Source organism: Phyllostomus hastatus, unplaced genomic scaffold, assembly GCF_019186645.2.
Source record: "Phyllostomus hastatus isolate PE091 unplaced genomic scaffold, TTU_PhHast_1.1 phas_contig_329, whole genome shotgun sequence".
Taxonomy (NCBI): domain Eukaryota; kingdom Metazoa; phylum Chordata; class Mammalia; order Chiroptera; family Phyllostomidae; genus Phyllostomus; species Phyllostomus hastatus.
The window spans coordinates 1,102,284-1,116,767 of NW_025333854.1; the positions used below are offsets into that span (position 1 = coordinate 1,102,284).

The 14,484-nt window shown below is 63.0% G+C and overlaps 1 protein-coding gene across 1 annotated transcript in view; it reads right to left on the reverse strand.

Moving 5' to 3' along the window:
- Positions 1-769: 769 nt before the first annotated feature.
- DDX4 (DEAD-box helicase 4) overlaps positions 770-14,484 on the reverse strand; it is a 42,685-nt gene continuing 28,970 nt past the window's right edge. The window contains exons 15-21 of the mRNA XM_045839886.1: positions 12,982-13,111; positions 11,512-11,678; positions 8,577-8,722; positions 2,839-2,938; positions 1,806-2,076; positions 1,541-1,651; positions 770-978 (exon numbers count right to left, since the gene is read on the reverse strand). Of these exons, the coding sequence (XP_045695842.1) occupies positions 892-978; positions 1,541-1,651; positions 1,806-2,076; positions 2,839-2,938; positions 8,577-8,722; positions 11,512-11,678; positions 12,982-13,111 (1,012 nt within the window). The 3' untranslated portion in view covers positions 770-891. The remainder of the gene's footprint in view (positions 979-1,540; positions 1,652-1,805; positions 2,077-2,838; positions 2,939-8,576; positions 8,723-11,511; positions 11,679-12,981; positions 13,112-14,484) is intronic.

Consider the following 14,484-nt stretch of genomic DNA (forward strand, 5'->3'; position numbering starts at 1 on the left):
GGGGTCACTGACCGAGCGGTCCACGGGCTCCACACGTCCCAGACGCGGTGAGTGTGAGACACAGACCGGTACGTGAGGGGGGCGCTGTCCTCACGCACCCCGGAAGGTGGGACGACGGACGGGGCACAGGGGGCGACGCTGCTCTCTGGGGGCGTGGCTGAGCGCAGAGACCAGTGTCCACCGTTCCGTGTGCGCACCGACGCGTGTTACTCACTACCCTCTGGTTCTCGCGAGACCGGTGCCCGCGCCGGTTCCGCAAACGGAACTCCAGGACGGACGGCTGGCCACTGGACGTGGAGCGGAGACGGCGAGCGGGCTGCGGCAGCGTGTGGGGGCGGGGCCCCCCCTCCAGGTGCGAGGGGAGCGGCGCCGGGTCAACGCAAACCTGCGTCGGCCGCCGAGTTCCGAGCCCCCGCTGCAGGCGCCGGCCACAGCCACCGCACGTCTGAGGGTCCGAAGCCGTGTCACCTGAGCGGCGAGCCTCCCGCGGTCCGCCTCAGGAGACCCCGCCCTCACGTCTCAGCGACCCGCCGCCACCTCGGGACCCTCCTCTCGAGTGCAAACGCGCCCACCCCGCCGCCCGCCCGCCCGCCGGAGGGCCGACACACACCGCACGCAGCATGGCCATGGCCGCGGCCGTGCCCGGAGCACGCAGTGGACACGTGGACACGAGACGCTTGGAAGGCTTTAATCCGCTCGGTCACCGCCGTCAGCACGGCGACCGCAACGCTGCAAGGTCGGCGTTTCACACAGCCGGTGGGCGGGGTCTGCACGGGTGGGGGTGGGAGCGGGACGCGGGGAGACGCGAGGCCGCAGGCTTCCCCTGGAACTCGGGGTCAGAGCCGCTTCCTCCTCCGTCGCCGAAGCTGCAGCGCCGGGCGGGCGTCCACGTCAGTCCCAGGACTCCTCCTCGGCCGGCGCGGGGGCTTGCGGGGGCGAGAAGCCCGCTGCGCCCAGGCCGCTCCTGCCCTGGTAACTCTGCGGGGGGCGGGGGGGGTGTAGGGAGAGAGGCCTTCGGTCAGCACCGACCGCCTGGAGCAAGGCCCAGAGCGGCCGGCAGAGTCCCAACAGCACAAAACATGCCCCAAAACCCACTTAGGCCACCAGTTCTGGCACACGGAGACGCGTCAAGCCCTGCGTGCCCACGGACGCGCACACGGGTGACTCGTGTGCTCGCGGTCCCCGCTCCCCGCACGCTGACGGCACAGGAGACAGACGTGCCGCTCGTCTCGCTGGTCCCCGGCCTCCGGCAGCAGTGCGGGCCGGAGGCCAAAACCAAGAACCCCTCCCGAGAGGGCAGAGGTTCCCGGGACAGGACTCCAAGTGGCAGCACGGAGGGGAAGAGAGGTCGTCTCAGCACTAATCCTGACGTTCACTCCTCCCCTTCACGGCCGAGAACAGGTGTGCACAGAGTGAAGTCACCTCCCAGGTGTGAAAGGACAGGCTCAGGTCAATGCTGAGGTTCCAGTTCCTCCCCAGTGCCGGGCGCACTCCCAAAGGGTGGCCAGCAGCCGAGTCCGGGACAGCCCGCCCCACCGACCTTTCTCGTGTCCACGGACGCGAACAGGCTTCCCCTGGGGCTCCCGCTGAAGCCGGGCACACAGCTGCTGTAGGCGATCTCCTCCAGCCACGCGGGGACGTCCTGCTGCGCCTGGGGACAGAGGGACGTCGGGTCGACCGCGCCGGACGGCCGCCCCGCCGGGACAGAGCGCTCTCCGGAACGCCCTCACGCGGGGCGCGTCCGCCTTCCGGGTGAAGAGCACCCCCCTTCGGTGGCACACACGCACGGACACGCGCCCACTCACGTCGGACAGCACTTTCACCAGCGGCTGCGCCAGGAGCCGGTCGGCCTCGGGGTCGAAGAAGGAGAGCGCCCGGCCGGTGTTGCCGCAGCGGCCGGTGCGCCCGATGCGGTGCACGTACTCGTCGATGGCCGACGGCAGGTCGAAGTTGATGACGTGCTGGACGTTCTCGATGTCCAGCCCCCGGGCGGCCACCGAAGTGGCGACGAGAACCGGGCACTTGCCGCAGCGGAAGTCTCCGAGCGCCTGCTCCCGCTCCCTCTGCTCCCGGTCCCTGCGCGGCGGGAGACTCGGGGTCGAGGACGCTCTTCGGGACCGTGAGGAGAAGCTCCGCGGCTCGACACGGACGTGCGATGACGCCGGCAAAAACAGCCACGGTTCGCACCAACGTCACCCTCCCAGACCGTGCAGGACACCAGTCCCCTGCAAGCCATCGTTGTATGTGACCCTCGGGACATGCTGAGCCGGAACCGCTGTCCCCGCTGGCACCTGAGGTGGCAGCCGACACACGCAGCCAATACACGAACTCAAGAGTGACAGGTGCCCCAGCTCACCTGTTAATGATCCGTGCAGTTCTGAGAAACACGACTGCTGGATTAGAAGGCTTTCTTAAACATACAGGTTTTTTTAAAGTATAATCTCTGAATTCTACATATTCACTGGTTAATATTTTGTATCTACTTAGGAAAGTACCAACAAAGTTGGGTTAACTGGATGCTTCTGAGCGCCCCAATGAAGTAGCTCCAGTCATCACAGAGGTCGGATTCGGCAAAGGAAAACCTCCGGCCCGAGGACCGGAGAACCCTCGGGGGGCTCGGCCGAGACGCCGGCCCTGCTCACGAGGAGGAGGAGGAGTTCGGGGCAGCACTTTGACTCGCCCGCCCCTGAGACACTGGTGGAGAACAGCAGTCTAGACGCTGAGAGCCCCGAGTTCCAATCCCAGGACGGCGTCGCGTCAGTCACACACGCCCGGGCTTCTGAACCAACGACAAGGAGGGGTCGCCGCTCTGCCGGAAAGTGAGAGGGGTCCACTCACCCGTGGATACTTGTCGTTGGTATTTTTTCTTGGCAAAGAAAAGTGGCAATGAAATCTGCTTTCTTCTTAGTTTCAACAAAGACCATCGTTCTCTCGTCGCCTGCGGGACAACGGAACGGCAATGAGCACTGGCACTGGAGCCAGAGGAGGGAGCAGTGGCGCAGGGGCAGGAGAGCGGCCCCACCCCCCGCACGCGGCCGGGCCGGCAGCTCTGGGGGCTCCCGCACTAGCTCCCCGGCGGAGGGGTGCCGGCCTTACAGAACAGAGAGAACCACTGGCTCCGTGCTCGAGGGGGTCAGGACACCAGCTCGCCCCTCGCCCGCGCCAGGCCCACACGGACGGGGGGACTCGGGGAAGCTAAGGGGCACCGCCTGCCCCTGCCCCCGCCCCCACAGTTCCAGACCGGCCTCGGGGTCCCTGCCCGCCCCCACCCCCCCCCCGTCTGTACATAAACCCCTCCTTGCTCTGCCTCCCCAGCTGGTCCGTTTGTTCACTCTGACCGGGCCGCCCGGGGCGTCTGTAACAGCAGCATCCGACCCAGGGCCCACGAACTCTGGGACGACAACTCTGGGGCACCTCCTAGTCCCGCTTTGTCTTAATTCACACCCTGTGTCCCCAGAGCACCTTACAGAGGGGGCAACGAGAGTTAAGTGGTGGCTGGTGGCCTCCTCCCGGACTCCTACTTAACGTGCTAACGATTATCTACTTGCTGACTGCAAAGCGTTCAGCTGGCGGCACCTCACGCAAGAGCCGGAGTGTCCCACGGGGGGGGGGGTGGGGGACACGCCCTGCAGAACGCTGAGAGGGGCAGTCATGGGCCCAGCGCAGGAGGCAGGGGACCCCGCTCCCCACCCACCCCCACCGCCCTGTCGTCGGCTTCCTCTACTCAGCAAACACGGGGGGGGGGGGGGAGGGCGGCGATCCCGTCCCAGGGGCGGGAAGTCCAGTGACGGTGCCAGGCCCCTGCCGGCCCTCCCGCGGGCACCCGGTCCTGCACCGGACAAGGGCAGCGGGGGGGGGGTCCCGGAGGGCCACTGGGGGCTGCGCAGGGACAGCAGCAGGAAGACCCGACAGCGAATCGCTCAGATGATGCCCGGGCGGAGGTCGTCTGCCAAGGCCCCAAGAGGCGGCGGGTGGGAAACTGCAGGGGCCCCGTGGGGCTCCCCCGCTCTGGGAGGGGGCGGGAGGGGGCGAGCAAGTGCGTCGGCTGCCGCAAGGCAGGGGCGGGCCTGGCGTGCGGGGACGGTGGCAGCACGGTGCGGCGGGAGCGGGGCGGGTGGGCACGGCGCGAGAGCGAGGCCAGGCCGGGGCCGGCGGCCACACTGCGTGCCATCGGCGCGGGCTCCGTCCCCCACTGCGTGTGGCCACTACGTTGGCACCCCCTGCAGACGACGAACAGACTAAATTATCAAGTGTCTTAAATTAAAGGGCTCAATTCTGACTACTTTGCAGAGATAAAACGGAGAAATAACTTACTGAGATACATACTCCTAAAATTCCAAGAAAATAAAGAAACTAAACACTTTGTACTAAAGTTATTTAAAAAATCCTTCCTACAGGAACTCAATTAGAAACATGTAAGGGTCCCAAGTCCACGTAACTTATTTTTAATCCTCGCCCGAGGACGCACGCACCGACATGCGAGACAGAGCGGCACACGTGCCGACCAGCTGCCTCCCGCACGTGCCCCAGCCGGGGGCTGAGCGCACAGCGCAGGCACACGCCCTGACCGGGCACCGAACCCGCGACCTTTCGGTGCAGGGACGACGCTCCAGCCCACCCAGCCGCCACCGCCAGGGCCCGAGTCCACGGAGTGGGTGAAACCTGATGAACAGGCTCGCTGAACGGCTTCGGCCGAGGAAACCCTGTGTCTCTTCTGCAGCCCGTCAGCGTTCAGTGCTCTACAAACACGTGCCCTGTTTCACTCGGGCTGGCTTTTCTCGACACATGGCAGCACGCCAGCCGGCAAGCCCGTGTTCCCCGTGACGCCTCAGGCCGCGAAAACGCCCCTCTGCCCGACAGATCTGCTCGCTGTGCAGCCGTGTTTCTCAGGACGGCGTCTGGCTGATTCCCGAGACCTTCAGCGAGCTCCAGCAATGTGACGCCGCTGACCGCCGGAGCTCATCAGCGGGCAGGGGCGACCGCGTGCGGGACGGGGCCCACGGACACTGGTGACCGAACACAGGCCTGCCCTGGGCGGCCTGCCCTGGGTTTCCCGCCCTGGGCTTCCCGCCCTGGGCTTCCCGTTCCCCACACCCTGCCGGGAGGCGGCTCACAAGGCACGTTCGTCAGACGTCACTTGTGCCACGCGAGCCGTGTGACGCGGGAACGTGGGCGCAGGAGGCCGTGTGGGAAGCCCACGCGCCTGGCGCCACGGGGTGTGCGGCGCCTCCCAACTGTCCGCCCGGCCTCCCGTTTCCGCCGCGAAGTATGAGTCACGATGCTCAAAAGTTATAATTAACGTCAGCGGCTGAGGTTGTGCCAAGGTTAGTAATGACAGAGAAATGGAAATGCTTTTGCTTTTCAAGAAAAAAATGGCCGTTTTCCCTAAACCGGTGCCTCTCAGTCCCCTGGCCTGCGGCCTGTCCGAAGTCTCCCAGAGATCGCCGGCAACCCCGCAGGGCCGACGGCGATCAGGGTCAGGACCGCTGGCGCTGGCCCGCCGAGTCGCGGCCGAGGCCGAGGCCCAGGAAGACGTGCCGCCCTGAGCAGGCACACCCCTTCGTGCACCTGGGGCACCCGCTGTCACCCCGCCCCGCCCGCAGGGCCCACCCGCCCCGGGTGTGGGGAGCGCAAGGAGGGTCGGCACTTAGAAACCGGACTTTCCTTGGGGTCACTTGTGATGTGCGAGTCTCCAAAGAAGCCATGAGACAGATGTGCCAAAAGTTCAGCAAAATGCCATCGTTCGGGATGGAAGCGTTCCTTGGTTTACTGTTCAACGCCTCTGTTTCCAGTGAGGAAGGTTATTCTGCGTGTGCATATGCGTGTGTGTGCGTGTGCGCGTGCGTGATCAGCCTACGTTGCACAGACTCTGTTGACGTCTCTGACGACTGGAAGAAGAGGAAGAGCCGCCGTCGCCCCTCACAATCACACCACGGCCCACGCTCACAATCACACCACGGCCCACGCTCACCCCAATGCTCTCTCGTCACCAGCGCGGTGACCAGGCGTCACCTCGCCGACACCGGCCGCAGTAATGGATGCTTGACTCTCCCCTGACAGCCTCCTGATTTTTGCCTTTTTAAGACTAGAAAATAATTTTTACCTAAACTACCTTCGAGACTTGCTAATGTTAATATGCTTGGAGAACGTGTACTTTGGGGAAATGCCTGGAAACGGGGCCATTTCCTCGCTGTCCACAGAGTGCTTTCATCTTTGGGAGGAACACTGACCCCCCGGAAGTCCAGCCCCGGCCTGGCCCCACACTTGGTTGCTACGACACCGCTGACCGTGTCCCCCGTGCTGTCCCTCCCTCCCTCTGCCTGTGCTGCGACCTCCAGCCCGCACCCCTCAACCCCTCCACGGTTTTCGGGGCGCCACTCGGCACGTCACGTCACTGTCTGAAACTAAGGTAAAGTAAGACTGAATGTCAACTGTAGCTGCAAAGCCCCACGATGCCTGTGTCCGTGGAGAACGCACGTTTCAGGGCAGAGCGCAGCTCCCCCGTGCCTGTCCGAGGTCTGGGGACCCAGCGGACACAGCAGTGCGCCGTCATCCGGCGCGGCTGCACTCGCGGCTGCAGGAGCTCACAGGCTCCCTTCCTCCGTGAGCTGCAGCCAGCATCGGCTGGGCTGCGCTCTTACCCGGGGACGCACCCTGGACAAACACACGGAGCCCCGCAAACACGAGCCACGCCTCCCGGTCTGCCTGCACGGACCCACGCCCTCGAGACCCTCGGTCCAGAGTCTGTGCCCACCCGCGGCGGCGGAGGTTCACGCTGGCACACACAGATTCGAGACCGGCCCCGTCGCCCTCGGAGCGCCCCGCCTGCCGTCTGGGGCAACGGCTCTGCCACCCCTGCTATGCGGCCACGGGAACCACCAGTCTCCCTGCGTGGGAGCACCACTCCCAGGAAGCCCCCCCTCAGCCTCCCACCCGTCACGGTGTCAGTGGTGAAGTGGCCGCAGCACCCAGGGCTGCTCTTCCGAGGCCTGCCCGGAGCCCTGCCTCGGGCTTTGGGGCGTCCGTCTCCCAGGAGGACGGGCCGACCCCGAGCTCGGGGGGGGGGGGGGCAGAGCCGGAGCGGCCGCAGCCAGCCACCGCGCTGCCACTGCAGGGACCGTCCCGGGGCCGAGGCCCTGAGCTGAGACGGCCGGCACCGTCGGTGACCGGCCCTGCTGCACGTGCACGGACGAGCCCCATCTGGTGAGGCCAGCAGCCTCCCTGGCGCTCGGGAGCGGCCTCTGCGCTCACGAGGGGCGAGCGGACCGTGGGGAGAAGCGTCCCGCCCGAGCGAGAGGGCGTGCTCTGGCGCCCCCTCCAGGGCTGTGTGCGCCGTCCAAGGCCTGTGTCTGCCCCTCCTGCCGGCTGCGGCTGCCAGCAGGCCCAGGGCCGGAGCAGCAGGGGTGCACACACGCCCCTCGCGTGCAACCGCTGCTGTGCACACACCAGCCAGTTTGTAAATTCGCTCCAGCCCTCCTGACACGCGTGTTCTTTCAATTCCCCATGGAGTGGCTGTAACATCTCACTGGTGCCCTGGGCAACTAAACTCACAGTCTTTGACCTTTATTTAAAATTAAAATTATGAAAAAGACAGCTATACCGCCATGAAATAAACTGAATTTCAAAGGTAGAAGGGGAAAATCTAGCAGATTTTAAGTTAAAAATAGAACAGGACGTAAACTGCATGAACAAAAACACGTGGGATTGGAGGGTGTGCTGGATGGGCATTCTCTCTCTCCCTCCCTCCCCTCTCTAAAAATAAATAAAATCTTTAGAAAAAAATTTTAAAAAGCTTTTTAATATAAAGACTAGAAACCTTCAGTACTTTCTAAATGCACTTTCCGTCTTTCCTTCTTTTGCTCGTTTTTGGAAATGAGATGGTTTCCAGCCTTCTCGTCCCCCACTCCCCAACCTCGAACTGATGGACCCAGAATCACTGCCGTGGGGGGGGGGGGTATGTGAGGAGCGGCCAGCCTGCAACGCACTCGGCCCGGGAGGTGACGAGAAGTCACCGCAAGGGCCCTCGTCAGAACCTGTGCTTCTGGGTTCAAACCACGGCCACCTCGGTCAAAGAAATGGATGAATCTCCGTAAAAACTGGTTTTCAGGGGGAGGGGGGCTAGATTTCTCACTGGGGCTGTGAAGAATCAGAATTAGATCCTTGCAGTCCCCTCCAGCTTGAAAATGCTTTGAATCTACTCACACAGGAGGCCTTCGAAAGCAAAAACTGGGAACTACACACACAGCAAAAACTCACTTTTGGTGGAGTAGCGTTTGATGTAAAGATACATTATTAAGCCTTTCTATCTTCTAAAACAAAAAAAAAAAACCCTGCTGAAACCTTTTTAGTAAAATACTATCAAGCGAAGTCTCAGATCCTCCCTATTTCTAAACTTTGTGAAGGAGAAAGGACTGTACTACTGCACCGCTTACGGAGAAAACGGAATCACAAAAACAGCTCTACGAGAGGAGGAAAGGATGAGAACAGACTTATTAAATAAACCCACACCCAACCACCGCCGCGGCAATCTCCGCAGACAAATTCGCCGGCAGCCGCGCCGACGCCAGCGGGGGTACCTGTGCTGCGCAGAACCTCGACGAGCTTCTCCCTCTTCGCGTACTGGCCCACCTGCAGGACCGTCTGCTGCACGTCTGTACAGGCGCCGCCCACTTGTCCGACGGCCACGAACAGGTAGTTCGGCTTCAGAAACTCCCCGGCGAGCCTCGAGAGACAGAGATTCTTCCTTAGCTCACCCGCTCCCGTCGGTGCCCGGGACGTCTGCTGACCCCTGCCAGCGCCACTGCAGGGCCCATCGGGCAGGTGCCGGCGCCACTGCAGGGCCAACCGGACAGGCGTGACACCCACAACACGGCAGGCGGGGCGCCAGCTGAGCACTACGCCCCACGATCAGAGCAGACGCCCCGTTTCTGCAAGACACGCGATCACCAGTGAAAAAGCTTGTGTCGAGCAGCGGGCACAGCAGTGCCGGCTGGATGCGCTGACCATGCACAGCTGCACATGATGTGGACACGAGAGTGGCAAGTTTGCACAACAGCATACAATGGTGTAACGACGTAAGTATGCACAACCACATCAAGTGTGCGTACGACAACGATAAAAACCACGCTGAACCATCTACAGTGTATATATATAACCAAAAATAAGAAGTTGGCTGAACTAAAGTGAATCTCGGACTACAACAAGCAGGACTGTTCACTGGAGACCAAAACGCAAGTTCACGGGAGAAATTCCGCTCCTCACTCCGGCGTTTCCAAGGGGCAGAGCGGTCTGCCGGTCACTGAACCGCCAGGGGACCATCGTGAGCGAACCAGACCTCCGCGTGGCGCCCCTCCTGCCGCAGCGCAGACAGAAACCCGCGTTCGAGGAGCAGAACTGGGCCAGAGGGAGAGCCAGGAAGCGAAGGGCCCAGAGGCAGGGAGGCTCGGGCGGGCTGTGGGCGCTCCCCCCGTGGCTGGGGGTGTCTGTATCCGGACACGCACAAGGTCACCCAGAGCCCTGGAGAGGGAGAAGGGGGGCTGCCCGCTACAACGCTGAGTTTGGAGGGCCAAAGGGCAGACCCAAGTACACCCTGGGCCTCCGCTCTCCTGTGCAGCTATGTCCCCTGTTTGCGGGCTGCCTCCCAGGGCAGCAGGAGGCCAGGGCGCACGCGGCACGCCCGGAGTGGTCACAAACCACTGCTCTCTCTCTCTCCCCTCGCCTCTTCCCCCCGCAGGGAAAACAGAACAAATCCCTTCCCACCTGCCTTCCTCCCGAGTCCGGCCGCCCTCCCCGGGCACACGCCCTGCAGTCGTCCTCGACGCTTCACTCCCATCACCCCTTGCGCTCGCCAAGCAGCTGGCGAGGGCCCCGCATCGGGCACCCACAGCGCAAGGTGCTGGGGGGCAAAGGTGCACGGACGGCCGTTGCCCCTGGGGGCGCACTTCAAGCAGGAAGTGTGTACACACTTGTACCAAAATGCTCACTACACTTCTCGAAACACAGCTGAACGGCTGTGTGCTTTGATTATGTGCTAAAGACTTTGATGTTTAATAGTGTTACTGTGAACTCTGGGGTCACAACAGGTAGCATCTCCTGAACACTCAGGTGTTCCCACAAACAGTGTACACTGAGGTCTGTGGAGAAGGGTCTTCGAGGGTGAAGCTGACCTAGGCGGCAGCGGGTCAGAGTGCGGGGCGGGAGGGGCGGGAGGGGCGGGAGGGGCGGCAGAGGCACCCCGCGCACCAGCGGAGCGGGAGCAGGAGCGAGAGCGAGGAACCAGCAACGAGGAGGGACCGGATCGGCCCTGCCCAGCCCGCAGGAAGCCGTCTGTCTCTGAACCCTCGCCAAGGACACGGTTACTGGTTTCGGACGGCGGGGCACACGGCCATCTGGGCTGGCGGTGGCCCCGATCCTTTCCTGTTTCAGGGCGAACCGGAGGGCAGACGGGCAGCCCGAACACGACTCACTAGTTAAGGGGTCATCAGTGATCGCAGCAGTCCCCAGGGACGGGGGTGCAGATGTGGGCACGCCACTCCAGGCTCGGGGTGCCGTCGAAGGGTGAGAGCCCCTGCTCTGTGTAACACTGAGAAACAAGCGCTGCCAGCCCACCGGAGGCTCCCGCAGGCGCCCCAGGCCCCCCCAGCACGGGGCTCCAGCTCCACGCGCCGACTTCCGAGCCCGCGGCGGCTACAGTGCACCTCGGCCAGCTCTGAGCTCGGGGCCTGGTGCCCGCGGCCCCACACAGCTCCCCGTGGGACTGGGGCCACCTCAGAGCGACGTGGTCGGGGCCGCGCCGCGCCGCCACCCCCGGAAGCTGGAACCTCCCCACGGAAGCTGGAACTGCCCACTGAACAGGCAGCTCGCGGCCAGCCTGAAGCGCCCCTCCGTGAGGCTGGCCCGTCGTCCGACTGACAGGCACGGGAGCCCTGCGACTCGAGCAAGCATCCCCCAGTCCGCACTCCCCGCCCCCCCGCGGCGCCCAGTCCCGCGACCCGGCCTGGAGGCCTGGGCTCCCGAACAGAGAACCACCCCGCCTCTGCCGCGGTCTGTGCCCCTCAGGCTCCTCGCGGCCGCGGACCGGGGGGCAGCAGGAAGAGTGACCGCACCCGCAGAGATGGGATGTGGCCCCCGCCCTCAGAGCACACCAGACCACACGGGTCAGGGCTGGTGTGCCAGCCCCACACCGGGGGCCCAGTGCGCCCCAGCTCTGTCATTTCCATGTGAAGGAAAAACAGTTACAACAGTGCCTTCCTTCAGTGAGCCCTCAGTAAACCCTAGCTAGAGGCTGAGCCACAACACACACGTGCACATTTTATTAAAATGTGACGCTGATGCAAGGCCCGGAACAAAGGCAGGAAACAACGCAAAGCGTGGTAAACTTGTTAGGAACACACCCACTTTTCAAACTATTTTAAAATCTTAAAAAACCGTCAGCTCTCCCAAACCCAGGCCAGCCCACTGCGCCCGAGTGGGCGCTCACGCGCACGCCCCACGCCCCGCGGAGGAAACTACCTCTGGATCTCCTCCGGGAAGGTGGCGCTGAACATGAGGGTCTGGCGCTGCTCCTTGGGCGGCATCCCCGGGCAGGAGATCAGCTTCTTCATCTCCGGCCCGAAGCCCATGTCCAGCATGCGGTCGGCTTCATCCAGGACGAGGTATCTGACTTGCCGAAGACCGATCTTGAGGGCAGTTTGAAAGGTCAGACGGCACACGACAGTTAACATCAGAACACTCTGCACAGTTCCAGCTACGAGCACGTCCGTGAGGATGAAGGTGAGAGACAGTGTGTGGGACGAGAGCTGCCCTGCCCGGTGGTGACACTGTCACTGCTCCTGCCGGCTCTCCCCTCTCTGCGCGTGTGACCCATTCTGCCCGTGAGGACCGCAGGGCACAGAACCCTCCGGATCAACCCCGCAGCAGATACCAGCAGATACCAGATGGAGTTCTGGATTACTCAGAACTCCGGCACCTTCACGGACTCCCCTGCCAGCTGCCGGCTGCTGGCCCCCAGCCCACGCAGCTCTTAAGCACTGGCCGTGGGCCGGCGCGCCTGGGAGCCTTCCGGTCTCCGGCCTGTTCTGAGGCGGAGGAGCCACACGGGGCCGGCGAGCGCTGCCTGGACGGCCGGGTCTGGACCGAGCCCTCTGACCAGGTCAGACTCCTCAAGCAGCGAGAACCCTTGAGTGGACGTCAGATGCAAACGGCTCACAGAACGCAGATCTGTTCTGACCGCTCCGCAGTCTCGCTAACGCCTCCCCTCTCCCCTCTCTCCTCTCTCGGGAACGGCGGGGACGTGCCGCCCATCCCCTGAGAGCGGGCACCGCCGTGGGAAGCAGCGCAGGCCCGCGGCGAGGGAGGCGTGCCCGTGGCGCGAGCACAGGGAACACTGAGAGGGGGCGGGGGGTCCCCTCAGGGAGTGTCCAGCGGCAGCGCCCGGGCGCACGGGCAGCTGTGAGCGGCCCCGTTACAGGAGAACTGCAGACAGCGTATCTCGTTCACGCAAGGGAACTTAAAGTATGACTTAAAGTCTTAAAAAATTAACAATCCTGGTTCGGATCACTCCCACACTCAAAAAGGAGGCAAAATGACTGGTGTCAAAGGCTTTCCTCCAGGAGAAAAGAAGATTCATCGAGACAGACACGGAACTAGACGAAAGCACTCGCTGCCTTTCCCTCCCACTGTGGCTGGGAGTCATGCGGATTCTGGAATCAGGTCCAGGTTCGAATCCAGCCCCGCTGCTGACCAAGTTAACTGGGGGACTTTTTAAAGATAAATTGCACAGTCACCCCGAGTCTGTGTTTCCCGAGCATGAACCGAGACGACTGTGCACCTCCTGCTGAAATCACCGAGAATCACACGAGAACGCGACGGGGCCTGGCGCCCGGACGCCCAGGGCGGCACCGGGACAGAGGCCCTGCCCCGACCCCACTGCCCCGTTCCCCATCTGCCAGCCTCACGCGCCCTCGGCGGCCCCGGGCCCACCTTCTCTTTGCTGATGACGTCCATCAGCCTCCCCGGCGTGGCGCACAGCACGTTGCAGCCCTGGACGATCTGCCGGACCGAGTGCCCGAACTGGGTGCCCCCGTATATAACCACGGCTCTCACGCAGGTGCTGCGGCCAGAAAGACGGAGGTCACTTGCTAGTCACTCCAAAATTACGTATTTGTTTCTAGCAAGATGTAAAACCAAATCCATAAAGAAAAAAAATGGATACATTCAACAATCTTTAAATAAATTCTTCCCAGGAAGAAGTTGATAAACAAATGAAAACCTATGAGAAAAATGCTTTGTTACTTATCTGATGACGGGCTCTTCAGAAACAAGGACGGACACCCCCACCCCACGAAGACAGGACAGAGACAGGACAGAGACGTGAGCGGGGGGCTTGTTAAGCGCACACACGGCGTCCAGACGTTTTTACGCTGGACGGTGCTCTGAGCAGGGAGAGGACAGCACCGGCTGACCGGCAGGACATCCGCCCTCAAGCGCGAGGACCCCTGGGAGCAGGGCAGGGGAGGGGCGCTGGTGGGGGGGGCCTCTGACGTCCGCCCCAGCAGAGTCACACGTGGGGTCCGCCCTTCGGCTCCATGCCCACATCGGGCAAAGGTCACGGAGAGCACAACTCACTGCCAACGTTGTTTCTAGTATCGGGAGTCTGAAAACCATCTACGTGTCTAACAGCAGAAGACTTAAAATTACAGTCTCATTTCAAACAAACTGATCTACACAAAATAGAAGGCTAACAGCTCCCACACCGGAAATTCTGAAAACATCGAGAAGAAAAACACTAAGATCCCAGCAGATAAACTGGTTAGATAACAGATGGATAATTCCCACAAGAAAATGATCAAGCGTTTAAAAGAGCAGTTCCACCTCCTCACTACTAAACGAAGTGCAAAAACGAAGATGCCTGCGGTGGTTTGAAGCATGCACCCAAGTCCTTCAATGTGCCTTCTTCCTGTCCAATGTGGGCCCCGCGCCCCTCCCCCACGGCTGCAAGGCGGGCTTCGCAGGCGGCCGGCCGGCGCGGGCACAGCGGGGCCCCAGCCTAGAGGGGCCCGAGCTCCGGCTGAGGCTCTGCCCCTCGCCGCCCTGGCCCTGGCCCTGGCCCTGGTCCAGTCGGCGGGGGTTCTGAACGAAGAGCCCGCGTCTGCACTGGGCCCGCGAGCCGCACAGCCGGTCGGAGCAGGGACTGGGGCTCGGTGACCTCGCAGTGACACACAGAACGTGGCGAACGGGGCTGCGACCGTCCTACAGCACAGCCGCCTGTTCAGTCCCCCCTGCTCCTCCTCTGCGCTGGCCCTCCGTCTGCGGGAGCCCCGCCCCGTGCCCGGGACGCGCGAGTGTCCGTCCGCCCGCAGGGGCCCGGCCGAGCCTCCGGAGGGCCGCAGTCCCGGGCCACCTCGTGTCTGCGGCCTCCCAGGAGGCCCGGGCCAGAAGCACCCGGCTGGGCTGCGCCCGGCGCCCGGCCCCAGCACCTGCGAG